This window comes from Lonchura striata, chromosome 2 (genome assembly GCF_050655825.1).
Source record: "Lonchura striata isolate lonStrDom1 chromosome 2, ASM5065582v1, whole genome shotgun sequence".
Lineage (NCBI taxonomy): Eukaryota > Metazoa > Chordata > Aves > Passeriformes > Estrildidae > Lonchura > Lonchura striata.
In genome coordinates this window covers 2,524,636-2,552,489 of record NC_140704.1, presented here as the reverse complement: position 1 = coordinate 2,552,489, position 27,854 = coordinate 2,524,636, and the positions used below count along the sequence as shown (strand labels likewise).

At 50.3% G+C, this 27,854-nt stretch overlaps 1 protein-coding gene across 5 annotated transcripts in view; it reads right to left on the bottom strand.

The window, feature by feature from the left end:
• Positions 1–286: 286 nt before the first annotated feature.
• Positions 287–27,854, bottom strand: part of GJC2 (gap junction protein gamma 2) — a 41,913-nt gene continuing 14,345 nt past the window's right edge. For 3 of the 5 annotated variants that reach the window (XM_031503760.3, XM_085562265.1, XM_077789894.2), the window contains exon 2: positions 287–9,825. In XM_031503760.3, coding sequence (XP_031359620.1) covers positions 8,558–9,805 — 1,248 coding nt within the window. In that variant the 5' untranslated portion in view covers positions 9,806–9,825 and the 3' untranslated portion in view covers positions 287–8,557. Of the gene's footprint in view, positions 9,826–13,838; positions 18,984–24,514; positions 24,763–27,854 lie in introns of those variants that run through there. The other 2 variants (XM_085562278.1, XM_085562282.1) reach the window with 2 other exon arrangements.

Sequence of the window (27,854 nt, the reverse complement as noted above, 5' to 3'; positions counted from 1 at the left end):
TTGAAGGAGAAGGGGGGAAAGTCACAAATCTGGAAGCGCAGCTGGGCTGGAACTCCAGAGTCCAGCAGGCACCCTGCAGGCACATCTGGATCCAGCTTTGTGGGTTTTTTACCTGTTCCACAGCCCTGCATCACCCACCAAGCTGTGGAAATTGTCAGTGGCCATCCCACAAGCAGCCCTTTGCCATCTCCCTGCTTTCCCAACCACCACAGGTGTCTTGTATCAAACCCCATAGAGCTAATTGAAAGGGCAGCACAGGGAATAAAGTGAAAATGGAAAACAATCAGCCAGTTCAAATCTTTATTTGTTTTACCACTTCCTACTGCTTTTATTCCCTCCCCTCTGGCTTTGCTTTTCTCATGGAGTTATGCAGCCAGTGAAGTCATATAGAAATATTTCAGTGTCAGAAACTCCAACTCTGCCACTTTAGTGCATTAAATCAGCTCAGGGAGTGGTTTGAGACAATCCATGGTGTCACTGGTTTGTGCCAGCCCTCAGTGTGTGTCTGTTCACTAAAAATGGGGGTCCTGAAGCCTGGTGGAGGGGACAACACACTTTCCAGAGCTTCCATACTTTAATTTCTAGTGGAACATGGGGAATTCCAGTGAGAGGTGTCTCTGCTTGTGGCAGAGGGTTGGAACAAGGTGTGCTTTAAGTTCTTTTTCAACCCAAACCATTCTGAGATTCTGATATTGCCCCTGATGGATCAAACCCCACCTAGGGGTGTTTTTGGAAGGAGAGCTGGTGGCACAGGGTGACAGGACACGAATTCCCTCCTCGGTGTGCACCTCTCACCCAGTGGGATGTGTCAGGGTGGCTCAGGCTCCCTTCCCACAGCTCAGAAGGTGGTGACAAAGGACAAAGATTCCCTCCCTGTCCCTCAGCATCCCCTGGGTGGTTGCACAAGCTGCCAGCAGCCTCCTGCTCCATCAACTTTCCACTCTCTGCTCTCCCACTGCACAGAACCCTGGACAGCCTGAGGCTCTCACTTGTGAGGGCTCATCCTTGACATTTAATTGTCAATAACTCATCCTCACCAGGGATAACCTCTGCAGCCAGCCTGCAGGGTAATGCTGCCATAATAAACTCTTTTTCTTGGGGTTTTAAGCACAACTCCTCATCCACAAACCCACGTGAGCTGCAATTATTCCTCCCTGTGCATTAAATATTCTGAGAGGTCAGCCACAGGCAGCTGGGACACGAGGCTGTGGTAAACCATAGCAGCACTTCTGGGACAATATCCCACAGCCTTGGAGAGGAAAACAGGGATTGTGGCAGGCCTGGACAATGCAAAGTCAGTGATGACAGGGAGAATTGCAAGTACAACAGGCAGGATGCAGGAATAGAGCAAAGTGGAAGCTGAGCTTGGAGGGAGTGAGTTTGTGCATCCAAAAGGCTGTTCTGAAAGGAGGGTGGGCAGCAGGATTTTCTCCTATATTTCTCCTAAATACAGGGGAAACAGCCTGAAGTTGCACTGAGGTTTACATTGGATATTAGGGAAAATTGGATATCAGTTGCACTGATGAGGTTTACATTGGATATTAGGGAAAATTTCCTCACTGCAAGAGTGGCCAGGCATTGAACAGGCTGCCCAGGGAAGTGGTGGGATCACCATGCCTGGAAATGTCTAAAAACTGTGTGGATGTGGCAGCTGGGGACAGGGTTTGCTGGTTGTGGTGCTGGACTCATGCACTCAGAGGGCTTTTCCAACCTTAAGGGCTCTGTGATTCCTGCTGGAGGGACTGAGAGGGAGGGACAGCTGTTCCTGCATTTCCCTGGTGTGGCTTTGTGATGGGTGTTTTACTCTAGGTGAGAGGAAAAAGGAATAAGTTGTGTTTGGGTTGTACTAAAGCCTTTATTTTATATTCTTTCAAGATCTTTTGAAGAGGATATATTGTTATTTTTGGTATAGTAGTAGTAGTGAAATAGTAATAATTGAGTGGGATTTTGAGTAAGTAAGAGCTAAGCTTACATTTTGTTTGGGCCAAGGTAACTTTATGGAAATACCAGAATTGTGCCTACGAGCAAAAAGGCCTCTGCTCTCTGCTGCAGCTTTTTAGATCAAGGCACTTAGTATAAGTTTCTACTAAAAGCTAAAATCTATATTCTAAATCTATATTTCTATTTCACTTTGTGGCTTCATAAATCTCCGTTTCTCCAGGGGTTTCAGTTCAATCCCTGTGCCTGGATTTCCCTCTGGGCCTGTGCCCTGAGGGGCTTGCATTCCAGCAGCCTGGGAGGAGGGATTGGGAGCCAGTGGGATGCTGTGGCTGGAATTTTCTGCAGCCATGGGTGTTGTGATCCCAGAGAGAACTGGAGTCACCGGCAATTTCAGCCTGGCTTTCCAAAGAATGGGAGGGGTTGTAATTATTCTGCCTGTTCCCAAAATACTGCTGGATGGGGGCTGCTTTTGCCTTTCTTCCTTCTATGAGTCAGGATCAACCCCCAGAACAGGAACATCTCCCGCCAGCCCAGGCTGCCTCCAGCCACATCCAACCCAGCCTTGGCTCTTCCCTGTCTCTTGGTGGGACCACGGCCTGTGTCCTGCCAAAGTTGTCAACTTAGCTCAACTTCCAGAGAAACAGAAAAAAAATGCATGTTTGAGTCCAGATTTTTTTCCCTGAGGACATTTGGAGAGGGGCTGTGAGTAAACAGTGTCTGTGATTTAATGGGAGCAGCACGCACTGAGGTGCTTGGAAAGCCAGGCTCTCTCACAAAGTGCTTTCCCCTCATTTCCTCAGCCTGAATCATCAATTTCTCCCATATTTCCCCAAAGTTTTCTTGCTTCTGAAAGCCCAGGCTTCCCTCAGCAGTTTGAGCTCCATGCCTGAGGGATCTGCAGTGATTCATCAGGGAGACAACGCAACCCAAACAACACCAAGGTCAAACGCTCCTTAAGGCTAAACTATTTTGTGATGATTTGTAGCCATATCAGGGAAAACAGAGCTCCTACGTGGCTAAACCAGGCAAATCACAGATGGAGAAGGACTTCTTCCCATCACTCAGAGCCCTTCTCAAGCAAGCACCACACGCTTTATGTACTGTAACAAAATGTAAGTTTTATTCTGTATTATTAGTAATGGTGTGGAATAGCCACATTGAGTTGGACTGATGTCCCTTTCACTTTTGACCAGTGTTTCATATTCTAACTACAGCCCAGATGTAACATTTACACTGGAAAATACTTACAGATTCGACCTCATACTCCAAAAAATTTCTAGTACAAATACAGTTAGTACATTAAAAAAAAAAAACAGCCAAAAAAAAAAAAAAAAAAAAACAAACCAACCCCAAAAAAACCCCAAAAAACACCCCACCAATCCCAGCCACTTTGTAACAGCACAAACTGGTTATGGCCTTGAGTTTAGTTCAAGTATTTCCCAGTGGAATGCAATGCAAGCATGAAAGTAATCTGTCTTTTGTGGGACATTCCAGGCCCTGAATGGTAAGAAGAGAAATATAAGTGTGGGCACTTTATCTGACCAAGTTTAAAGAGAGAGAGTCAGAGTTTATGATTAGTTCAGCCACAAAGCTAAACCTGTCTTGTGTGTGGACAAAACTTCTATCTGGAGAAAAGACAAAAATAAAAGCAAAGCATTAATTATACCATTGGCATTTCTTCCGTGGCTGATGCTTCACCCTCTAAATGAATTTCCTCGAGCTGCTGGTTGAGCTAGGAACAATTGTGGTGGGGATTTTGCTTGTGGCTGTGAATATTTTGCTGCTGTATCCTTTTCCTGTCCCCATTGACAGGATAAAAGAAGGGACTGTTGCTCCTGCCCGGAAAGGAGTCATTCCTGCAGAGTCATCATTGCATTTGGTCACCTTTGTGTCAGTGACTCAGTGGAGAAACCCAACATCCTAAAGAGGTCACAGAGTGGAGGAGGAAGGGGGGAAGCGAGCAAATCAGTATATATAGCAATAATCATAATAATAGTAATAATCTTTTCTGTTCCTAGGGCTGTGTGTAGCCCAGATGGGATCTGGGAGAACTGGGATCCCTCCTCTCCAGGCTCAGAGGATCAGCAGTGTACTCCAGGCTGGCTGGGACCTCACAGGCAACTTTGCATCCCTCCCAGGCACCCCTGACACCAGCTGGGAATACACCCCTGTTCTTGATTCCCTGACAAAACTCTTGGAAAACGTGGGAAAGCAGGATCAGCTCCCACTGGGAAGGGATGCTATGCAGGGAAGTACACCAGGCCTGAGGGGTGAGCAGGGCTGGGAGTGGTCACCCCGTGTCCCTGCCTGACGAGGGGTTATTGATCCTCCAAGAGTCTGCCCTGGCTCTGGTACCCATCAATATTGCAGTTATTGACTCACCCTGCGGAAAACAGCGTGGGCGTATGAGATGTGAGGGTGACACCAGCTGGGGACAGGCTCCAAACCCTCTGCAGGACCCAGGGGTCACTCAGAGCACCCCTGGCTCACTGTGTGACAATAAAAAGGGGTTTTGAAGGACGGCAGGAAGATTCTGACTGTACAACCACACATCTGGAGAGGGGAGCAGTGGGGTTTTGGGGGGGAGCAGAGTGCAGGAAGAGGGGAAGGGAGGGAAGGTGACATGAGGAGCAGCACTGCCACACTGCTGGGAAGATGTGAGGTGGCCTCTGTGGGTCCAAAGACACCCGGGAAAACCACGCTAGAAAAGCAGCCCTTGCAGAAAGGTTGGTGGGATTGGAGGTGTTCAGCTTAAAGCAGATTTGAGGGGGAAAACAGTCTCCAAAGAGCCAAAATATGCAGAGGTTAAAGGCATGAGACTTCTCCATGTCTCCGTGGGGTTGCAGAGAGGGGGTTCATGTCACCCTTTAGGGAGTCATTTAATGGTGGCAAATTGGCAAGAAGATCCATGGTCTTTTCCCACCCTGCTGCTCTGAAGCTGGAATCTTCTCCTGTGGGCACTGCTGGGGCATCCCTGCTGTATGGACTGGGTGTAAGGAATTCATCAGCTCTCCGTGACCAGGTTTGGGGGGTTTTAGCTTAAAATCTGCTGTTCCCACAGCGAGGCGTTAGGCAAGTTTTTTTCCTGGAGCAAGAGCAAGGGAGTCACATTCCTGTCCCTGGTGTGGTGACTCACAGTGGGGATCTGCAGGTCAGCAGGAGCTGAGGGGCAGATCTGAGTCACCAGGAAGTGCTCAGGCCATGAGTGGTGCTGAGGGAGGTGTCGCTGGTAGGGGCAGGAGGAACCCAAAATCCCAACTGCCGCACGGGGCGGTGCCTTCCAGCATCCTCTGGGAAGCACAAGTTTATCTGGGGCTTGGGTATTGTTGCTCATGGAAAAGGAATCAGAAGAACCCAGGCAGCATCCAGCCATAGTTATCCTCAGAATTTCCATCCCTCCCTTGGGATCATGACTTTAAATACACACAGTTTCCCATGGGACACAGGGCTGGGAATAAAGAAGTCCCACTGATGTAGAGGATGCGCTCTGCACAGCTGCAGCAACCAGGGAAGAAATTTGTACCCAGGATCACCTCTCTCTCCTCCCCAGCAGCCTGGGCTGTGGCCCTGCAGGCATTTTTTCCAGGTTTCAGCAGCCCTGAAACCAGGGTTTTTTTTCCCAGGTTTCAGCATCCAGCCTCTCCTGCTGTGCCCAGCACATCCCCAGCCAGCAGAGAGCACATTCCCACACAAGGGACAAGGACAAACAGAGCAGTTGGATATGTTTGTCTCCCCACCACCGTGGTGTGACCCTTCTGAGCCTTTCCTACAAAACTCCCAGAAGAAGGGGATGGATGGATGGATGATGGATTGATGATGGATGGATGGATGATGGATGGATGAATGATGGATTGATGGATGGATGGATGGATGGATGATGGATGGATGGATGGATGGATGGATGGATGGATGATGGATGGATGGATGGATGGATGGATGGATGGATGGATGGCTGGCTGAGGGATAGATGGATGGATGGATGATGGATGGATGGATGGATGATGGATGGATGATGGATGATGGATGATGGATGGATGATGGATGGATGGATGGATGATGGATGGATGGATGATGGATGGATGGATGGATGGATGGATGGATGGATGGATGGATGGATGAGGGATAGATGGATGGATGGATGGATAGATGGCTGAGGGATAGATGGATGGATGGATGGATGGATGGATGATGGATGGATGGATGGATGGATGATGGATGGATGGATGGATGGATGGATGGATGGATGGATGATGGATGGATGGATGGATGGATGGATGGATGGATGGATGGATGAGGGATAGATGGATGGATGGATGGATGGATGGATGGATGATGGATGGATGGATGGATGGATGATGGATGGATGGATGGATGATGGATGGATGGATGGATGGATGGATGGATGATGGATGGATGGATGGATGGATGGATGGATGGATGGATGATGGATGATGGATGGATGGATGGATGGATGGATGGATGGATGGATGATGGATGGATGGATGGATGGATGGATGAGGGATAGATGGATGGATGGATGATGGATAGATGGATGGATGATGGATGGATGAGGGATAGATGGATGGATGAGGGATAGATGGATGGATGGATGGATGATGGATGGATGGATGGATGGATGGGTGAGGGATAGATGGATGATGGATGGATGGCACTGCTGACTGCTGCTGTGCTGATCCTCCTGGATCCAGTTACCCCTTTGTGGGGGAAAGGTCTCAAGCTGCAAGAGCAAACAGCATTCCAGGCATTTTACCAATGCCTTCAGCAGGACCAGGAGCAGGCCTGGAAGCACTCCCCAGACAGCTACACAAAGGCACAAAGCTGAATATTTGCTGCTGGATACCTCATAGGATGTTTCTCTGCTTTCCCTTTAATTCTGCTTTTTTTTTTTTTTTTGCTTCCAGGACTGCTCTCTAATGCATCACACAGCTTGGCCAAAGTTCCCAGGAGATGAAGGGCATACCCAAATTCTCTGCCTGTTTCCAAAAATGGCCAAAGGGCTGGACACTTGGGGAACAGGCATCCTCAGGGCTGTTAGGGACTGATCTCAAGGACATGGGAGTGATGTCCAGCGAGAAGTCTTATCCCATGGATAAGAAGTCCTGGCATAGCCTGAGGGAACAGCTTAGCACAGGGACAGTGCAGTGCTCAGGAAGAATTTACTTCTTTTGCAATTGGTTTGATCTTGAAGACTCTGCCTATCTGGATGAAAAACCTATCTGCCTATCTTGATGAAAACCACCCTCTGACAAAGAATAGTATGAGCTTTGGAACTCAGCAGCTTGGTTTTAACACGTATCCAAAAAACCACCCTAAAGTCAAGCCCAGCTGAAAAAAATTTCCTCATAAACTCAGGAAAAACTTCCTGCTGTTATCCTGGTCCTGTCCCCACTGAAGCCAGACCTCCTGCAAAGCCCCCCCAGCAATTGTGGAAACCCTCCCAGTTCCCCAGGTGGGGCTGGAGGTTAAAAGCCCCAGGATGAGATCAGCCCCAGCCCTGGAGCAGCTGGGTTTTCTCAGGGGAGGTGGAAGGCTGTAGAAGGAGCAGAGGGTTGATATTACATTTACACCTAGCTCTCTACGTCTATGTTCACACGCACATGGACACACACACACCAGAGACACACTATGCATAGATCTGCCACCTGCCACTATTTATAAGGGTTTGATTAATCAGAAAAACAAATTTGCCAACAGCGCTTTTCCTCAATTAATCAGAAAAACAAATTTGCCGACACCAATCTTCTAAAATTCAGCAAGTAAAGGAGCCTCAACCCTTTACACTTTTGTTTTCCTGGTTGCATAAAGGCACTTTCTGATGATGTGAAGCAGCAGTTTGTTTAAAACTCTGCAACTGCAATAAATCCCATCACATCTGTAGCAAGTGCTACACAGGCACCAGTAGGATGCAATGTCACTGCTCGCTCCTGCTCCGGAGGGTTTGGAGCAGATTTGCTTTTTGCTTTGATGCAGAGGAAGAAAAGATGAAACCAGTTTTAGGTCTCCCTGTGTGAGGCAGTCGCTGTGTTCCTGCCCCAGACCTGATTTGGGTGCCAGCTCTGGCTCACAGCATCCAACGAGGCCTTCATTGGCATCTGCCATCAGCTGTGAGCCTGCCTCCAAGGTCCCTGCAATATGTCAGCAGTTTTCTCACCAAAGGATCAGAAATTAACTTGATTAAGGGTGTTTAGTAATTAAACACTGCCTGGCCTGCAGCACTCAAGCCTTGCCAAGCAGGAGGGTGCTGATCCCTGTCAGCCTCACTTCCCTCCTGAGCCACCAGCAGCTCCTCTTCCCAGCACAGCTCATTGTCCAGTCTCTGCTGGGGGTTCCGGCACTGACCCAGGGGCTGGGAGGTCTGGGGGGTTTGCTGTTACTCACTGGGAGCTTCCCAGCTGGAGAACACGTCAGAAACGGAAAAAATGTCTCTTGTTAGCACAGTGGAAGACAGCACTAAATTGTTCCGAAACTCCTGTTGCTCTCTTGACTTCCACACAAAACCCGTGCCCTGCGAAACAAACGCGAGATAACACCGAAAACCAGAAACAAACCGAAATAAAAACCCCGCTCACGCCACCCTCTCGCCTTCCTGACAGAGTTATATCCACACAGACGTCTTCCCATCTTTGCTGCTGGAGCTGCCTTTCTCCAGGGAGGCTTTGGGTTTAGCACCTTGTTTCTCCTGGGCGGTGTTGGCCCTGTTCTGCTCCACCACGGTGCCCCCCGAGGCGGGGCTGCTGGTCCGGGAGGGCTGCGTGTTGGCCTGGGTGCTGCTGTAGCTCTGGAAGGCGATGTCCAGCTGCTCCTGGGCCACCCGCAGGTGCTTGTGCAGCGTGGACAGATCCGCCGGCAGGTTCTCGTCGGGGCTGGTGCACTGCTGCTCCTGAGCCACGTTGGCCAAGTTCTGCTCGTGGGCCATCAGGCTGTTGGGAATCTTGGTGGACTTCTCGGATTTGACGACCAGGTTGTACTCGGGAGGGCAGGAGATGTTCTTGGGGTAGGCGTAGTTGTAGGGGGGCTGCCGGAAGCTGTTGATTTTCCGGTTGCGGATGGCGTCGCGGATGGTGCCGAATCCCAGGTGGAACATCTCGCACATGTTCAGCAGCAGGCACAGGCAGCTCACCACGTACATCACCAGGAGGAAGATGGTCTTCTCCGTGGGCCGGGACACAAAGCAGTCCACGGTGTGGGGACAAGGGACCCTGTTGCAGACGTAATAAGCTTCCACCTCGAAACCGTAGAGCAAATACTGCCCTATCAAAAAGCAAACCTCAAAGGAAGCCCGGGTGAGGAGCTGGAAGACGTAGATTTTCATCAGTCCCTCCTGCTGGATGCGCCTCCTCCCGTCGTGCTTCTGCTGCTCCTTGCACTTGGGCTTGGCCTTGGCCTTCTCGTGCTCGGCCGCGTCGTCGGAGATCATGGGCTCCTCCTCGTCGGCCTCCATGGCGTCCTCCATGTTGCGCACGGCCTGCCAGTTCAGGGCAAACTGCTTCTTCTTCTTGAACCCCTTGAACTTCTTCTCCTCCTCGGCCGAGCGGGCGATCCTGTGGATGGCGTAGCCCAGGTACATGACGGAGGGCGTGGAGATGACGATGATCTGGAAGACCCAGAACCGGACGTGCGACAGCGGCGCGAAGGCATCGTAGCAGACGTTGTCGCAGCCCGGCTGCTTGGTGTTGCAGGTGAACTTGCTCTGCTCATCGGAGTAGATGGACTCGCCCCCCACCGCCGTCAGGACGATGCGGAAGACGATGAGCACGGTGAGCCAGACCTTCCCCACGAAGGTGGAGTGATTGTGAATCTCTTCTAGCAGGCGGGTGAGGAAGCTCCAGCTCATGTTGGTCATAAGGGCTACTCAGTTATAACCTGCAGGGAGAGGGGGAAATAAAAAACAGGGCTGTGAGTGAGGTCACATCTTGTGCCAGCAGGAGGACCAGAGCAGTGACTGTCCCGTGTGCTGGGCATGGTGAGGCCACACCTAAATCCTCGTGTCAGTTCTGGGCTCCTCATGGCAAGAAAGACATCGAGAGGCTGGAGCAGGTCCAGAGATGGGAACGGAGCTGAGGAAGGGGCTGGAGCACCAGGAGAGGCTGAGGGAGCTGGGAAGGGGCTGAGCCTGGAGAAAAGGGGGATCAGGGGGGACCTTGTGGCTCTGCACAGCTCCTGACAGGAGGGGACAGCCGGGGGGTCGGGCTCTGCTCCAGGGAACAGGGACAGGAGGAGAGGGAATGGCCTCAGTTAGCACCAGGGGAGGTTTAGATTGGATATTAGGGAAAATTTCTCCTCTTAAAGAGCGGTCAGGGTTGGAGCAGTGAAGGATGCTCCCACATCACAGAGACTTGCCCTGCTGAAACATCTTTCATTAGCAAACACAGAAAAATGCAAAGAATCAGTGAAAGAATGGGAATATTTATGTTTACAGGCTGATGGCCCTTTTAAGTTCCTCTTGAAACAAAGCAAAACAAAACAAAACTTTAATCAAATACAGACTGTTTCAAAAATAAATCTTGAGAATCTTTCAAGAGAAAACCATGGATTTCTTAGGAGACCTGGACAGCTGGGGAGGAAGAATTTGTAATAAGCATTTTGTGTTTAGCTTAACTTGCAGTGGGGCCTCAGCCCGAGTTCCTCGGGTGACCTGAGGCAGCACTAAAGACAAGGAGGCAATTTCACTGTTTGACTGGCACGGATACTGAGAGATGAGAGTAGCAGGGAAAGCACCTGCACCCAAAAAACAAACCAAAAAAAAGGGGGAGAGAGAGAGAGGAGAGGAGAGAGAGGAGAGGAGAGGAGAGGAGAGGAGAGGAGAGGAGAGGAGAGGAGAGGAGAGGAGAGGAGAGGAGAGGAGAGGAGAGGAGAGGAGAGGAGAGGAGAGGAGAGGAGAGGAGAGGAGAGGAGAGGAGAGGAGAGGAGAGGAGAGGAGAGGAGAGGAGAGGAGAGGAGAGGAGAGGAGAGGAGAGGAGAGGAGAGGAGAGGAGAGGAGAGGAGAGGAGAGGAGAGGAGAGGAGAGGAGAGGAGAGGAGAGGAGAGGAGAGGAGAGGAGAGGAGAGGAGAGGAGAGGAGAGGAGAGGAGAGGAGAGGAGAGGAGAGGAGAGGAGAGGAGAGGAGAGGAGAGGAGAGGAGAGGAGAGGAGAGGAGAGGAGAGGAGAGGCTGTTTTTCTACGTGCAAGAAGTGTGGGCATCAACCACAACTCTCCATGCTGGGTGAGCATGGCTGAGTGGAGGTGAAGATCCAGGGGGGAAAATGATCATAAAATCTCAAAATCCTATAATTTTGGGGGATTGGAAGGGACCTTAAAGATCATCTTGTTCCATGGGCAGGGACACCTTCCACTATACCAGGTTGCTCCAGGGTCCATCCAACGTAGCTTGGTGATGCCATGAGACAAAAGCCTGGCCCTAACCTGGCTTTGCACCACTGGAGACACAAAATTTTGCTGTGGGGTTTCCATGGTGGGAGCGGCCACGAGCACGGCCCCACAGGGGAGCAGGAAGAGAAACGTGCCCCGCTCTGTTCTCCACATCCAGCCCTTCTGGAATGTGATTCTGCTCCTGCTGCTTCCCAGGCCAGGAGCCAAGAGCAGAGCTGGTTTGCTCAGAGCTGGTTTGCTCAGAGCTGGTTTGCTCAGAGCTGGTTTGCTCAGCCCTGGTTTTTTCAGCCCTGCTTTGCTCAGCGCTCACCATCGCGCTGGCCTCGTCCAGGGCTCTCGAGAGCAGGCAGATGGAATTTTCTAACCCTGCTATTTCCAGATCAAACAAATCCCCTGTGAACACAAACCCCCAAGTCTTCACACGCCGGGCCGAGCCTGTGGGAGCACTCTGCAGATGGTGCTATTCTTGTCCTGGGGCGGGGGAAACTGAGGCAGGGAGGGGAGAAACAGCTGGGTCATAAACCAGAAGGAGAAGTGGGGAAATTCTCCTCTCTGCCCTCAACCCCGAAAGCTGCTGGGACCAAAATCCTCCTCTCCTGGCCCAAAAGTGATGCCTTGGTCAGTACAACTGTGCAGGTGGGACAATTCAGCCACTGCAGGAGATGGGAAGTGATGCCCACTGAGATATTCTTTATTTATTGAGGAAATTTGGTTTATTCGGGGGTGAGATGGGGAGGTTCCCTCTTTGAGTGCCTTTTTTTGCTTCCTGACAGTGGGTACACCCTAAGGGGTGTTTAACCCTCCCTCTGTCGTGTTCACATTCAGATATGGGCAAATTGAGGTGTTAAATGATTTGCAGAATTAATCCAGGCACTCGGCCAAGCTCCACTGATGGGGGGCTGGGAAGGGAAGACCGTGCTGGGTGTGGGGCATGGTGCATCTGTCTGTGGAGCATCCGGGTCTGCATGAGGCAGGCTTGGATGCAGCCCCACCTTGGCTGGCCCCATGCAGGTGTCCAACCCCCCCACCAGCTCCCACCTGCACCCCGAATGAGCTGCAAGTCCCGAATTGTTCTTAAAAATGCACTTTGAATGTCCTGTGGAGCAGTTCATTCAAATTTCAGTGCTCCCCTAAAGGGTTTCTGAAGCTTACACCGAGGATCATTCACCATTTTGCAAGTGTTACTCATGGACACAATTCCCAAAGCTCCAATGCACCTCCCAGGAACTGTGTGCTGGGGCAGGGAGGGTCTGACCAAGCTTTTGACAGCTTTTGGAGTAAATATTCAAGTTTTGAGTGGTATTTGTCAGGGATGTTAGCAAAGCACCCCCTGTCTCCTCTAGGAGGAGAACCCAATGAAGTGCTCCCAGATCTCCCGTGTCAAGAAAAATGAAGGAAATAGTAAAATAACAGAAAAGAAAAGTGACAGGTTGTTGCTTTGAGAAGACCACCCCTGGCTGCCAGCCACCACCCTGAGCCGTGGGTCCTGCCCCTGCCCCTGCTCTGTGCACATCTGGATCTGCAAGAACATCTGCAGGAACCCCGAGCTGTTCCTGCACCCCTGGGCCCCCGATGAGTGGGGTCACACCTTGGTGCTGCACCCCTGTGTCCACCTGCCCTCCTGGCATTGTATCCGAGAACAGGAACTGAAGGAAATGAGGTAAAAACCCCTCCCTGCAAACCAGTTTGGTTAAACTTCTACAAAGACCAAACTGTGGGATTTCAATGCTTTTAATTGCTTGGGTGGGGGTTTTGTGCACCATGATGTTTTGGAATCAGTTATAAGTAAAACAAGATTCCAAGGAAAGACTTGTTCACAACGCAAGACTCTGTCTAGGAAAAGGCTGTGTCTCCTCTCCTCATAATCCCAACCATCAAAGCACAGAACACAGATTTTTGCATCTTTCCACCTGCTACAGACCCAATTCCTTGGTGCAGTGTGAAAGTTATACAGTCTGAGTAAAAAAAAAACAAAAAAAAAAAAAAAAAAAAAACCCACATCTGTGTGGATCTGCAGCAGGTAGAGGGATGAGGTGAGGTGCAGATTCATGCAGCTCAATCACCTCCCTGAGAAAGGACTCCCCATCCCTGGGGCTTTGAAATCATCCACTCAGTCATCCCTCATCCCATGCCACCTCCAGAGGTGACACACAGAGTATAAAACACATACAGGCTACAAGCTACACTTCAAAACAGCTACAAAGGAGGGATTGGATTGCTCAAAGCACCACCAACTCCTAAAGTAATCAGAACAACCCCTAAAGTAATCAGAATGAGATTGTTGGCTCCACATTCTCGCCACAGTGACTTCCCAAAATACACTGACCCCCTCCACACAGTCGCAGGCACAGCTGTAGGAACTGGAAAAACTTTAAAAACCGAGTCTAAAACACGCCAAAGTATGAAAAATATAAATCAGCGCTAGCTGGGATGCCCTTCCTTTCTGCACGCTTCTCGCTCCGCTGCCTGAAGGAAAAACGAGAGGAGGGGGGCAAAAAATCGACTTACAGAGACATGATGCTTCTCGCCGTGGCTTTCCCTGCTCCACCGACATTCCAGTGCCTCCGATCCCTCCGTTTTGCCCTGGATAAAGGCGCAGCAGCCCGGGGCAGCCGCGCTCCGGCGCTCGGGATGCGCAGCTCCGGCGCGGCACTTCAAGCGCTCAGACCCCGCCTTTGCCCGCAGCCCCTGCCCGACCCCCGGGGCCGGTCCCCGACCCTCCAGCCCCTCGGGAGAAGCTGGGAAGGTGCTCCACACACACGCCACGCGAAGGAAAGCATTGGTTTTTAAATGCAAACAAGCCGCCGGGTCTGGTTTTAGGAACGCTGCCTGGAATTTTTTTTTTTTTTTTTTGCTGCCGAGCCCTTTGTGTCGGTCGGGAGTAAATTAATAGCATCAGCTTGTGGCGCTGGGAAGAGATTTGTAAAGGCTGAGAGCATGACTAACAGGGAACATGTGGAAAACACATTCTGGCAAAAGCTCCTTGGCTGTTGGGGGTGAAAAAATAATTGCAAAAAAAAAAAAAAAAAAAAAAATAGGGAAAGCTTGCTAGTGGGAAAAACTGCCCTGAAACTCCTGCTTTGCTGCACTCCCAGGAAAAGCTGTCCCTGAAGGAGGTGGTTCCCCTCTCTCCAAGCTGGTGGAGGTAGCAGAGAGCAGCTGAAGGATGGGAAAGGGGTTTTGAGCACCAACAGAGAGATTTTCTGGCTTCATTGCAGCTGCAGGAAGGAATAGCTGGGATGGGGACGCACAAGAAGCTTGAGGCAAGTGGCTTTCAAGGGAAAAAACCTCCAGCCTGATGGTGCCAGGATCACCTGCTCCATCCCTGAGGAGTTTTGGCATTGCCATTGCAGCAGCTCGGGGGGTCTGCTGGTGGAAATGGAAAGTCAGGGCAGAAAGTCCAGCCAAGGATCAGATCTCAGGGCAGAAAACAAGGGATTAAAGGGGGTTTATCAGCAATGGTTTATCAGGAACTTTTATCCCTGGTACTGACAAAGCAGGATACTCAGAGCTCTGGCTTCTCAAAAAGCCTGAATGGACCTGGAAGGGCAATTCCTGCTCATTGGAACTCGTTGTCTGGATACTCTTGCAGGGAGCAAAAGCATTTTATTGCAGTTCCATTCCTCGAGGTTTTACGTTATAAACTAATTACTCACTTATCATTACTGATAAGTTTATTCCCTGTTTGGAATTAGTCACCTAAGATAGGCAGGAAAAGCCCGATCAGCTGAGTGAGGTGTAGGGATGAACACACCTCGGTGGGAATATGCCACACCAGGAAATCCAGGGTGTGGGAGGCATTTTTGGGGAACAAACCTCTAAAAAAGTTGAATTACCACAACCCTGGCTTCATGTTTCAACCTCAGCACGTGGCACACCGACAGCTTAACTCTCCCAAAGGACACAGGGAGGTCCCAGAGATGAGCACCAGGGTTGGAGATCTCCAAACCCCCCCAGGGCAGCAGGCTGAGGCCACGTTATCCCTGCTTATTCCTGGGGTAGGGATTGGCCTCCAGCACGCTGGGACAGTGACCCCCTTCCCCTCAAGGTCCTTCAGCTCTGGAGACAGCAGTGGCTCACCTCGTGGTCACTCCATGGGGCACTGAATGTGCTTTGGGTGCATCCCCCCAAAAGCAGGGTCTCTGCAGCTCATGTCACACCTGCTCCTGAAAGCCACACACTGGGACATCCACCAGAGATGAGGGATGGCCACCAAGAGCTCCTTCCCACCCAAAACCTGTGGTGGAAGTCCCACCTGCTGCTGGTGCTGCAGGACAGAGCTGCAGGGAAGTGCTGTTGGTTATTTAAAAATAACCAGCTGAGAACAACTCCCAGGCTCAGCTCAGAGATAAAAGGCAGCTCAGCGTGGTCCCAGCCCCGTGGGTCAGGCAGATTTTCCAGGCTCTTTGCTTTCTAACCGTGAGGGTTATTTATACACACAGCTCTCACGTCTGGGGAAAGATTTTTGGGGCATCTGTGCTTCAGGCAGGGCAGGCAACATCTGCTCCTGCTGCAGCCTGACAGGCAGCAGCTCCAGCCACCACACTGGCAGGGACTGAGGGATCCCCATCACCAAACCATCACCAGGGCAGGAGGCAGGAGGCAGAGCCATAAATGGGTGTACAGGGAAAAACCCACCCCTGCAGCATCCCGTGTCCTCAGGTCAATGCCTGGCTAGGAGAGACGGGAATAAAAGAGAGGAGAAATGTGGTTCTGTGCGTTTCTATAGGATTTTACAATGTGTTATTATATGAGTTAGGAGTTTATTGTTAGGAAGTCTCAGCTGGTATGTTCCTTGTACCCCCCATTCCTTCCCCTCACAATGCTTTTTCCCAGGTTGTTCACTCCTAAATTTTCCCACCACTCAGCTGTCCCTCAAAGTGCCAATCTCCCTGTTCCTCCCCTCTTACCCTTAAATAGCTGTGTCAATCCAGGTTGTGCTGCCCACCTCCCTGGCTGTCATTGCAGCCACCCCCAATTGGTTCTGGAATGTTCCCTGTCAGTCACCCATGTTCTTAGAGTTGGTTATTCCCCGAGGTTTCTCCCCTCCCCTGTCTTCTCCCCATAGGTTTGAAATGTAAACTTTAAGGAATTTATAGAGATTTTAGAGGAGCTAAGATTTTAGTTAGAAATAAGCCTTACTAGAGTTAATTAAAATAATAATAATAAATGAGTAGGCCTTGATGAAGTAAGGAGTTAGTAGTTAACTAATAATTGATTGCTTGTCAGCACAATGTTTAGTTAGCTGGGTTTATAATGAAGAATACACAAACTGACAAAGAGCTTTTAGGAACATAAGACAATTGTGGGCCTCCTCTGTTCTGAAACCAATTGCAGACAAGGAATGGGAGTTCTACCAAGAGTTCATTTGTCATATTTGCATCAAAAGGTAGAAAGGTCAGGACGAGGAAGACTTCACTGACTTCCTCATTTTGGGACCCCTCCCCACGAAGGGGACACCGACCCATTTCAAGGGACAAACTACGCATTCTTAATAGCTTTTGGAGTGATTAGCATATGAAGCGGGGAATGGGATGTACCAAAATGATGAATATGTATTTGTATTTTTGTTATTCAATACTTATATGGATAAAAAGACTCTATAATCAACTGGAAGGCGCGGTGTGTATTTGGGAGCGATCCCACACACAATAAACACACTCTTTCTAACTTTAAACTGTTGGAGAGTTTTTGTCTGTCACAGTTGGATATCGGTACTAGATCAATCTCCATATTTTTTTCAATAAATCAGGTTGTGACCCATGAGGTGATCATACTGTAATCTGTCTCCATTGGTTGTCCCGTGTTGACACCCCTTCACACCCACACCCTTTATAAGTTGTAGCAAAACCCCATTTTTTGACACTTGTCCTTGACTGGTTCCTAGAGTAAAACCTCCTTGGACTTCACACAAGTGTCCTGTCCTTTATCCCTTTACCTCGGATCCTCGTAGCACCTCAGAGCGAGCGCTGCCCACGCCGCTGCACACAGCAGCACCTCTGAATCTCAGCAGAGACCCAGGTGGCCACTCTGCAGCCCTCACTAGCCACACCGGGGAATTGCTAGCCAGCGATCTGACACCCAGTGGCTGCATGGAAGGTGCTACAGAAACAGAGGGGGAAGGTTGTGATGCAGCTTTGTTTAATTCTGGCTGCTGCTGGGGGTCACCTCTCCAAGCCACCTCTCCCCCAGGCACCATCTGTGTTTCAGAGCAGTGATCTGTACATATTTATTTAAATGCCCAATTGAAATACATAAGCGCTGTCACCAATGATAATGAGACCTGGTGTAACATCTCCCGCTACGTCAGGGGTGAGGAGTGACCATAATTACCCACTCTGAGCACAAACCTACAAAGCTCTGTGCTGGATTGTGCTGACAGCTCATTTCCATCCTCTTTTGGATGTTCGTTTGTTCAGTTTTTAAACTAAATGCAATGAAAGAATGCATCTTTGTGCAAATGATAAACCTGGTTTTAAAACAGGGCCCACTGTGTTGAGACAGATGTGACAAAATCGGAAAAAATTAAAACCACCATCTTTTTTCCTTATTGATTCTTGTTGGAGCTGGGTTTTTGAGTTGATGGAATTTCCCATCTGAAAACCAAAAATGTTTGAGCACCACAAGCGAGAACAAGATGTGAAGCAGCAATTTTAGTTCTTATGTTTTTCCTCTTGGATTAACTTCACTAAGCATTTTTCCCCTGACTTTTGGAGGTGGGATGCAGGACTCATCCTCACCTTTGGTGGCTGTGGGTGGTGCCCACTTTGAAAGGGATTTGTGATGGAAAGTGTGGCAAAGGTGCTGCTAAAAAGGAATACTGGGATTTGGAAAACATTCTTTCCCCTTTTGCATAGACTAAAAATCCACGGAACTGTGTTATAATTCTTATTTGGCAGTAATTTGGTGGCAGTTATGAACAAAAAGGGATCTGGGGGCTCAGTCAGTGAGTGACAGAGTCACAAGGGAGGCACGCTGAGGTTTTATCCCCTTCAAGATGGGTTTTAGGGGTTGACACCCCCTCCTCAATGTGTCCTCCTTTCCTCCATCCCCTCTTCTGCTTTCAGAGCTGCTGTCCCAGGAGCACACAGGTGTGGGGGGACCCGTGGGGTTGAAGAGGATTCGGGCTCATTTTCAGCCAGTTTGGTTCAACCAGTGCTGCGAATTTGACATTTCTAGCAGCACGTGCCTGGCTGATAGGATGAGGTGAGCAGAGCACTGTGGAGAATCCCAGAATGGTTTGGCTTGGAAGGGACCCTAAAGATCCCCCAGTTCCACCCCCTTGCCATGGGTGGGGACACCTTCCACTCCACCAGGTTCCTTGGACCAGAGGTCCAAGTGTGTGTCCCGCTGGGACATCTCCATTTGCATTCCTGGTAGGAAAGAGGCCACCAGCTCCCATTGGAGCCTCTTCTTCATGACTGGAGTCTCCAGAGCCTTCAGCAACCCCAGGACCCAAACTGTGTTCCCAGGAACCCAAGTTGAGTCCCCAAGGACCCAAATTGTGTCCCCAGGACCCAAACTGTGTCCCCAGGAACCCCAAGTACTCAAGCTGTGTCCTCAAGGACCCAAGTTGTGCCCCCAAGAGCCCAAGGATGCAAACTGTGTCCCCAAGAGCCCAAACTGGGTCCCCAAGAGCCCAAACTGTGTCCCCAGGACCCAAACTGTGTCCCCAGGAACACAAGTTATGTCCCTAAGAACCCAAGCTGTGTCCCCAGAGATCCAAGATGTGTCCCCAAAGATCCAAGTTGTGTCCCCAGGAACCCAAGTTGTGTCCCCAAGGACCCAAACCATGTCCCCAGGAATACAAGCTATGTCCCCAAGAACTGTCCCCAAGGACCCAAACCATGTCCCCAAGGACCCAAGTTGTGTCCCCAGGAACACAAGTTGTGTCCCCAAAGATCCAAGCTGAGTCTCCAGGACCCAAACTGTGTCCCCAAGGACTCAAGCCGTGCCATTGCCCCAGTGACATGGCTGGGCTGGGGCTGGGCCAAATCTCTTGAGTTCTTTGGGACAGACCAGCAGCTCCCAGCACGGATGGAAGCACCACACTGGGACAGAACGTGGGTGAATGGGTGGAGGGGCCAGGCCTGGGGACAGAAAGAGCCCATTTCCTCATGAACCAGAAACCCAGCCAACAATCCCATGGTGAGGGGATCAGGGACAAGCGTGGCTGTCCCAGGGAGATGCTCAGGATCTGGGGAGCAGAGGTAGGGGTGACCAGGTGGGAATGGCCCTGGTCCTGCTCGATTTAACCATGCCATCCCAGGGCATCCAGGCTTCCTTTCAGTCCCACCAAACTCCCTGACTGAACACCAAAACCATCCCAGCTGTGCAAACTTCTTCCCTCCTTCACTCAGAGCTTTGGGTGCTCTCCAAGATGTGGGGCTAATCAGGGCTCACATCCTAAGAACTCAGCCAGAACCTTAACTCTCTGAAAAAAACCAATTTACAAGCAGCAGAAAAAGCTGTGCCAGGGTCTGTTGCTAAAATCTGCTTCATCACAAAACTCTGCTCAGACTTTTCAGGGCAGTGGTGATGCCAACCCCACTGCATATGTGTCATTTGAAAGGCAGAAAGATAAAATCTCTACTTATTCATCATCAGGTTGATTTTTATCCTGCACCCAGCTCTGCTTGTTGGAGGAACCCAGAAAGGTTTTGATCTGAAAAAGAATTATGTGGTTGGTCTCTGGCCCTTTGCAAGGATGAAACAGGGAAAATCTGGTCTTACACATTTTTCCAAGGCCTGTGGGGATTTGGGCTGAATAATGTAAGACTGTTTGAAAGCGAGGTGAGGGATGTTTTCCTTCATGCACTCTGAAAATGTAAACTCTGGCTCTGAGCTGCCTTGACATTTGGACCACAGTTATGCCTCAGTTAGCACAAAGATAGGTCAGAAATGGAATTTCTGTGAAGTTTGCATTGGTTTGTGCCTGGAGCTAGAAGCCAAAGCTATTAGCAGAATAAATAACATTTCTGCTGAAAAACAGGGAAAGTTTCCTTCAGATATTGCTGGCTGATGACTGCAGAAAGGTAAAAGCATTTCACTTTGAAAATGGCCTAAAAACTTATCTGATATGCTTAAATAACAATAAGATTTAAATTCTAAAGTACAAAAGCCCAGAGGAAATGTTTAAACCCAGGCTGGAGAGCAGAAGCGATTTATTCCAGCCCTTCCCAGCTGAAAATTTCACTGTGATGGACACGTTCTTGAGATAAATTTGAGTGTTGAGAAAAAAAAAACACATTAATTTTTCTGAGGGGAACCTTTCTGCTGAGGTGTCTGAGGTGGTGAGGTGACACAGGGATGTGCTGAGAGGTGACAAGAAGGGACTCAGGTGGAGCCCTGGGACATGGCTGAGCAAAGCCCTTTATAGCGTTTTATTCCCGCTCCAAAGAAAACACCTGCCTCGATAGCCAGAGCTCAAATCGAGCCATTATTCCCTCCTCTATTTGCTTCCCTTTCCTGAAGTGGCTGGAGGGGATGAAAGGCCATCTCCAGCCCCACCCATCAGGGTCATCCCTGGAGTTGGAGCTGCCAGTGTTTCTCCTGAAATCCCATCCTGCCTCCCTGAGCTCTCATAACAGGAAGCAATAAAATTTCCACTCGGCGTTGCCAGCCCTGTGAAGCCAAGCCAGGCTTGTCTTGCTCTAGACCTTCCTGAACTTCTACAAAAGAGTGAAAAAAAAAATAAATTTTGAAACAATTCAATTAAAATCAGAGGAAATCCATCCCCGGGCTGTGTAAAAGTTCACAGCTCATCTCCTCCTCCCTCTGATGTCCATGTGGATATTCCTCCATCCACAGCAGTGCTTTAATGCAGGTGGGGGCAGAGGAAAAAGGTCAGGGTGTATGGGAAAGGTTAGGGAAGACTGGAAAAAAAAAAAAGGGAAAGGGACACATTTTTGGCTGCTCCAGCAAGGTGTGGGTTTGGCGGTGTTGTTCCTGACACCTGTGGATGGGCAGAGAGGGATTGTTAGGAGGGAGCTTGGAAGAACCCCAGGAAAAGGGGTCAGGAGAGGTTGGAAGCTCAGCCACGGCTTCTGAGCTGCTGGGCGGGGTCCCTGACTGCTGCCAGGTGGGTGAAAGGAACATTTTCCCCTATTTTTCAGAAGCACAAAAACCACATTCCCAATGTCAGTGTGGGAAGAGGGAAGGGGATGGGAGCAGCAAGACCTTCAGGACAGCTTGAGCATAAAGACAGCAACCCCCAAAGTGGAGGTGGAACAGTTCTGTCCTTGGGAGCCACCCAAAGAAAGGCATGGAGGTGACAGAGCTGCTCCAGGGCTGGAGCCAGGCTGGGAGAGCTGGGAATGTTCACCTGGAGAAGCTCCAGGGAGAGCTCAGAGCCCTTCCAGGACCTAAAGGGGCTCCAGGAGAGCTGGAGAGGGACTGGGGACAAGGGATGGAGGGACAGGACACAGGGAATGGCTCCCACTGCCAGAGGGGATGGATAGGTGGGATTTTGGGAAGGAATTCCTGGCTGGGAGGGTGGGCAGGCCCTGGCACAGGGTGCCCAGAGCAGCTGTGGCTGTCCCTGGATCCCTGGCAGTGCCCAAGGCCAGGGTGGACAGGGCTGGGAGCAGCCTGGGACAGTGGAAGGTGTCCCTGACCATGGAAGGGTTTGGAGCAGGATGGGCTTTGAGGTCCCCTCCAACCCAAACCCTTCCACGATTCTGTGGTTCTCTGAAAGCAGAACACGCTCAACACCTCCTCCAGCTTTCCTCACCAATCTCCTCTTGCAAACACCTGCAATACTCACAGGTTTGGGGTGGCTTTGTGTGTGGAAAATGCTTTGCAATGTCCCAGTCAGGCTGCTGACACTGAGAATTTTACTCTTTTTTTTTTTTTTTTTTCCCAGATGTTCCAGTGGAAAAAACGATGGTGTCACTTCTGTCACCACACACCTCATCCATGTCAGACACAGGGACAGCCACTGCAGCAGACGGCACGACCTGGTCACACCCAGCCAGGGCAGCCATGAGAAATAGTCCAAAATTATTTAATGTTTTTATCTTTTCTCAGATAACAAGTGACAGGACAAGAATAAATGGCCTCAAGTTGCACCAGGCGAGGTTTAGATTGGGTATTAGGGAAAAATTCTTCACAGAAAGAGTTGTAAAATACTAGAACATTCTGCCCAGGGCAGTGGTAAGATCACTATCACTGGAAGTGTTCCAAACTGTGTGGATGTGGCACCTGGGGATGTGGCTTAGGAGTGGTTATGATGATGCTGGGTTGACTGGTGAGGATCTGAAACAATTCTATGATTCTAATTTTTTACAATGCAAAAATGTCTGTAATTTGCCAACCAAAAGAAACCTCTCGATTCCAACAGGGCCATAAATTTGTCCAGGAACAGGACCCCCAGGAGCCAGCTCGGGTGTTTGCATCAGGTCCATGCTCTGCCTGGTTCTCAGGCTGTTCCCTCGTGCTGCCCTGGCCAGACCCTGGGACCACTGAGGACTGTCCTGTGCTGCCCATCCATGGGGCAGAGCTCATCTCTTGCTGCTCTAAACAACTTTAATGACTCTGAGGTGGTTAAAGACCTCCTGGGGGTCATTTGGAGCAGCTGCTGTGCTTGGCAGCAGCTTCAATGTCCTCTTTTGGGGTGTCATCTCCTCAGGGTGCTGTGGCCTGCTCTGCCAGGAATGGAATCCCAGAATCCCAGAATGGTTTGGGATGGAAGGGGTCCTAAAGCCCATCTTGTTCCAACTCCCTGCCATGTCAGGGACACCTTCCACCATCCCAGGCTGCTCCAAGCTCCATCCAACCTGGCCTTGGACACTTCCAGGGATCCAGGGGCAGCCACAGCTTCTCTGGGCACCCTGTGCCAGGGCCTGCCCACCCTCACTAGGAAGAATTTATTCCTCATATCTCATCTAAAGCTACCTTCTATCAATTTAAAGCCATTCCCCCTTGTCCTGTCCCTCCATCCTTGCCTAAAATTCCCCTCCAGCTCTCTTGTGGCCCCTTTAGCCACAGGAAAGGTCACCTTGAAGCCTTCTCTTCTCCAGGCTGAACAATCCCAGTTCTGCCAGCCTTTCCCCACAGGAGAGGTTCTCCATCCCTCTGGTCACCCTGGTGACCCTCCTCTGCTCTCCCAAACCCATCACCCACCTCAAGGGTTCTGCTTGCAGCAGCTGAGGTGAAGCTCAGGCAGCAGGAATTTGTGAGATAAGACAAAATTTAACCCAAACCATCATATCTGAAAAACCAAACCTTGCTGTAGATTCCAGCACTCATTGCTGGGATATCTATTTCATCTATTTCCCAATCTTTTGGCTTTGGAGAAGCCTCTGACTTGTCAGGTCAGACAGAGCATAACAGTGAGGCTGCTCCTTGATCCAAGTGTTGTGCAAACAGGGACAAGGGCTGGGAACAGCTGTCAAACCCTTCTCTCCACCATATAAACCCATCCCTGTGCCCTCCCCACATAAATCTGCTCCACACTTGCCACCCCAAATCACCAAAACTCAGCCCTGAACACCAGATTTTCTTTATGGTAATGAAATCTTTATGGTAAAGAAATTCAACCTCAACTTTAAAATTACATTGAAGACAACAAGAAGATGCCCAGAGAGGCTGTGCCCACCCCATCCATCCCTGGAGCTGTTCCAGAAAAAGCTGGATGGGGCTTGGAGCAGCCTGGGGGAGTGGAAGGTGTCCCTGGCAGGGGGTTGGAATGAGGTGATCTTTAAGGTCTCTTCCCACCCAAACAATTCTGGGATTCTATGAAGACAAGAAGGAAAATGCCAAAGCAATAGTCCAAGACAATTAGATGTGACTTTGTGGCCCATTTCCTCATTCCTAATTAGACCTAAACAGAGTTAAAAGGGGAGACAGAGACTTCAGCACGAAAAATAAGGCAGCAAATGGGTTGGATGCGATCTTGCCAAGCTGTTCTTAGATAACAGACACAACAGAAAATAAGGAAAAATAGGAAATATTATTTCCACAAGTGCTTTCCTACCCTCCTGGCCGGGTTCCCAGCACCACCGGGGCAGGTCCCTACTCTGCTCAGCGAGATAATTCATTACACCGACACCACCAGCAAATATTTAGTAAGCCCTTAGGTAATTAGGCACAGACTCAATTACACAGCCAGATTTGCATGCAAAGAGGAGGATGAGAGAGCAGTGCCCAGAGGAGAGCCCAGGGCTGGGCGAGCAGCACGGTACCTCCCAGAGCTCCGGGCTGGAGCATCGGCGAGCGCTGCCGGCGCCGATCCGAGCAGGGTCGGACCCGAAGGCGAGCACGGGGTGGAAGAGGGACAGAAACAGGGACAGGAACCTTCCTGGACATGTTTACATAGGTGGTCCCCACCCGCTGACGCCACAGAGGTCAGAGGTCCTGCCTGACATCTGGACAGCCCCGGGTGCCCGTGCCAAGAAGGGACACCGCGTCTGGTCATCCCCAAAGCCTGCAGGGCTGGAGGGGATCAGGGTCCCTCTGTCCCCTCAGGACTCTGTCGCTCACTGACCGAGCCCCCAGATCCCTTTTTGTTCATAACTGCCACCAAATTACTGCCAAATAAGAATTATAACACAGTTCCGTGGAGTTTTAGTCTACGCAAAAGGGGAAAGAATGTTTTCCAAATCCCAGTATTCCTTTTTAGCAGCGCCTTTGCCACGCTTTCCATCACAAATCCCTTTCAAAGTGGGCACCACCCACAGCCACCAAAGGTGAGGATGAGTCCTGCATCCCACCACAGAAAAAAGTTCTGTGAAGTTAATCCAAGAGGAAAAACATAAGAACTAAAATTGCTGCTTCACATCTTGCTCTCGCTTGTGGTGCTCAAACATTTTTGGTTTTCAGATGGGAAATTCCATCATCTCAAAAGCCCAATTCCAACAAGAATCAGTAAGGAAATAAGATGGTGGTTTTAATTTGTTCCAATTTTGTCACATCTGTCTCAACACAGTTTTAAAACCAGGTTTATCATTTGCACAAAGATGCATTCTTTCATTGCATTTAGTTTAAAAACTGAACAAACGAACATCCAAAAGAGGATGGAAATGAGCTGTCAGCACAATCCAGCACAGAGCTTTGTAGGTTTGTGCTCAGAGTGGGTAATTATGGTCACTCCTCACCCCTGACATAGCGGGAGATGTTACACCAGGTCTCATTATCATTGGTGACAGCACTTATGTATTTCAATTGGGCATTTAAATAAATATGTACAGATCACTGCTCTGAAACACAGATGGTGCCTGGGGGAGAGGTGGCTTGGAGAGGTGACCCCCAGCAGCAGCCAGAATGATGCTGGCCCCACTAAACCTATACTAGCACCACCAACCCTGTACCAGCACCACAAATTCTACCCTACTCCCTCTAAACCCACACCACACCACCAAACCTACACCAGCATCCCCAAACCTACACCAGCAGCACCAAACCCTACACCAGCATCCCCAAACCCTACACCAGCATCCCCAAACCCTACACCAGCATCCCCAAACCTACACCAGCATCCCCAAACCTACACCAGCAGCACCAAACCCTACACCAGCATCCCCAAACCCTACACCAGCATCCCCAAACCTACACCAGCATCCCCAAACCTACACCACCAAACCTACACCAGCAGCACCAAACCCTACACCACCAAACCTACACCAGCACCATGAAAAACGACCCAACACTCCCAAACCCTACACCACACCACCAATCCATTGCCCACCTTCACCAAACCCTGGAGCATTCCCCAAAGTCATGGTGTCCCCAGTCTGGGACCATGATCCCAAGGGTTTGATGTGATACCATGATGCTCCAGGCCAAGGCAGATGTTCCCAGCCTTGCTCCCTGCCCTGTCCTACCAAGGGATGGACCAAGATGGTGGGACCAGCTTGGTGTGGCCTGTGTGCCAGGATAAAAGGAGCCAGGAGATCTGGGCTGCAGCCAAGTGTCCTCAGGGGACTATTATGGGATGGTGATAGTATTCACATGTCCTCTGAACAGAGAGAGACTTGGCTTTCTCAGGATTGCTCCTGAGAGAAGCAGAGAAAAGAGAATCAAACCAATTCTTACCTCGCTGCTGCTGCTGCTCCTTGCTGTGCACATGTGGAATGTGTTATGGAGATTGGTTACCCAAGGTGATTTCTCAGCTGGGCACTGGTGATGGTGTTTTGGATTGATTGACCAATTAGGTCTCAGCTGTGTCGGGACTCTCGGCAGAGAGTCACAGGTTTTCTAGTTAGTGATTGTTCTTGTTAGTTAGTGTAATATAGTATAATATCATTTAATAAAGTCATTAATTAACCTTCTGATACCACCAAGTCCTGCACATCACCATTCTTCCCGCGTTGGGGATCGCAGCACCGACAGGATGGCACCTCCCTCCGTCCCCAGACAGATCCATTGCGTGGTCCCCCTGCAGGAGCACGTAATCCCTTCCTGCCTCAATCCTCGGTGAGCACGTGGGGCTGTGGAGCTCGTGGAATCACAGAGCCCTACAAGTGGTGCGGTGGGAAGGGACCTCTGGAGATCACCCAGTCCAACCCCTCTGACAAGGCAGGGACACCTGGAGCAGGTGACACAGGAACTCATCCAGGTGGGGTTGGGGTGTCCCCAGGCAGGGAGACTCCACACCCTCCCTAGGAAGCTGTTCCAGAGCTCTGCCATCCCCCATGGGAAGAAGTTTTTCCTCGTGTTGAGCTGGAACTCATTGTGTTTTTGTTTATGGCCATTGCTCCTCATCCTGTCCAGGTCACCAGTCCCAGGGGGGACAGCACCCCTGGCTGCCCCTCGGGCAGCCACAGCAGCCTGTGCTCCACACGAGCACACTGCTTCCCAACAGGTTGCACCAGGGACTGAGCAGCAATAAAAAGCTGGAGAGAAGAAAGGATAATAGAGAATCCAGCTGCGAAAACAAAGATTAAATCCCTCCAGGCCTACGACCTCCCTTGGCCGACGCGCGGGGAAAAAACGCGCCAACATCAATTCCTCTCCGCACGTCCGTCCAACTGGGATTTTTCATGAATGAGCATGCTGGGGAGGAAGGGGAAGGCAGGAATATGGAGGAGGAAGAGGAGGAGGACAGCCCTTCCATGCCTGTTACACAGGGGACACTGCAGCTCGTGGCTGTGGGCCTGAGCCAGCAACGCCGCAGTGCTCAGGGCTGATCCACGATGAGATGAGGGATCTGTCTTTGTTTCCAGGTTGGTCCTGAATGCAGAGACCTTCCCAAGGGAGCACCAGGCCTGTGGGTGCAGGTTTTGCTAAAGAAAAAACAATTCAGGTGAGCCCTGCCCTGCTGACAGCAAACCTGGGAAGAGGGGAGCTCCCGCTGCCAGGGCAGGTACTCCTGGTTAATTTGTCTGTCTCCCAGGCAGGCATGCCTGAAGTTCCAGGATGAGGCTGGGGATGGGACACAGAGGGTGTTGCAGTCATGGTTTAATTCACAATAATACTAAAATCCCTCCAGGACATGCAGCACGCCCCTTCCCAGGCTCCCAGGCTGGTGCTCACATTTCTTCCACACTTTCTGCCAGCCCAGGGCTGGTTCAGCCTCCTCTGCTA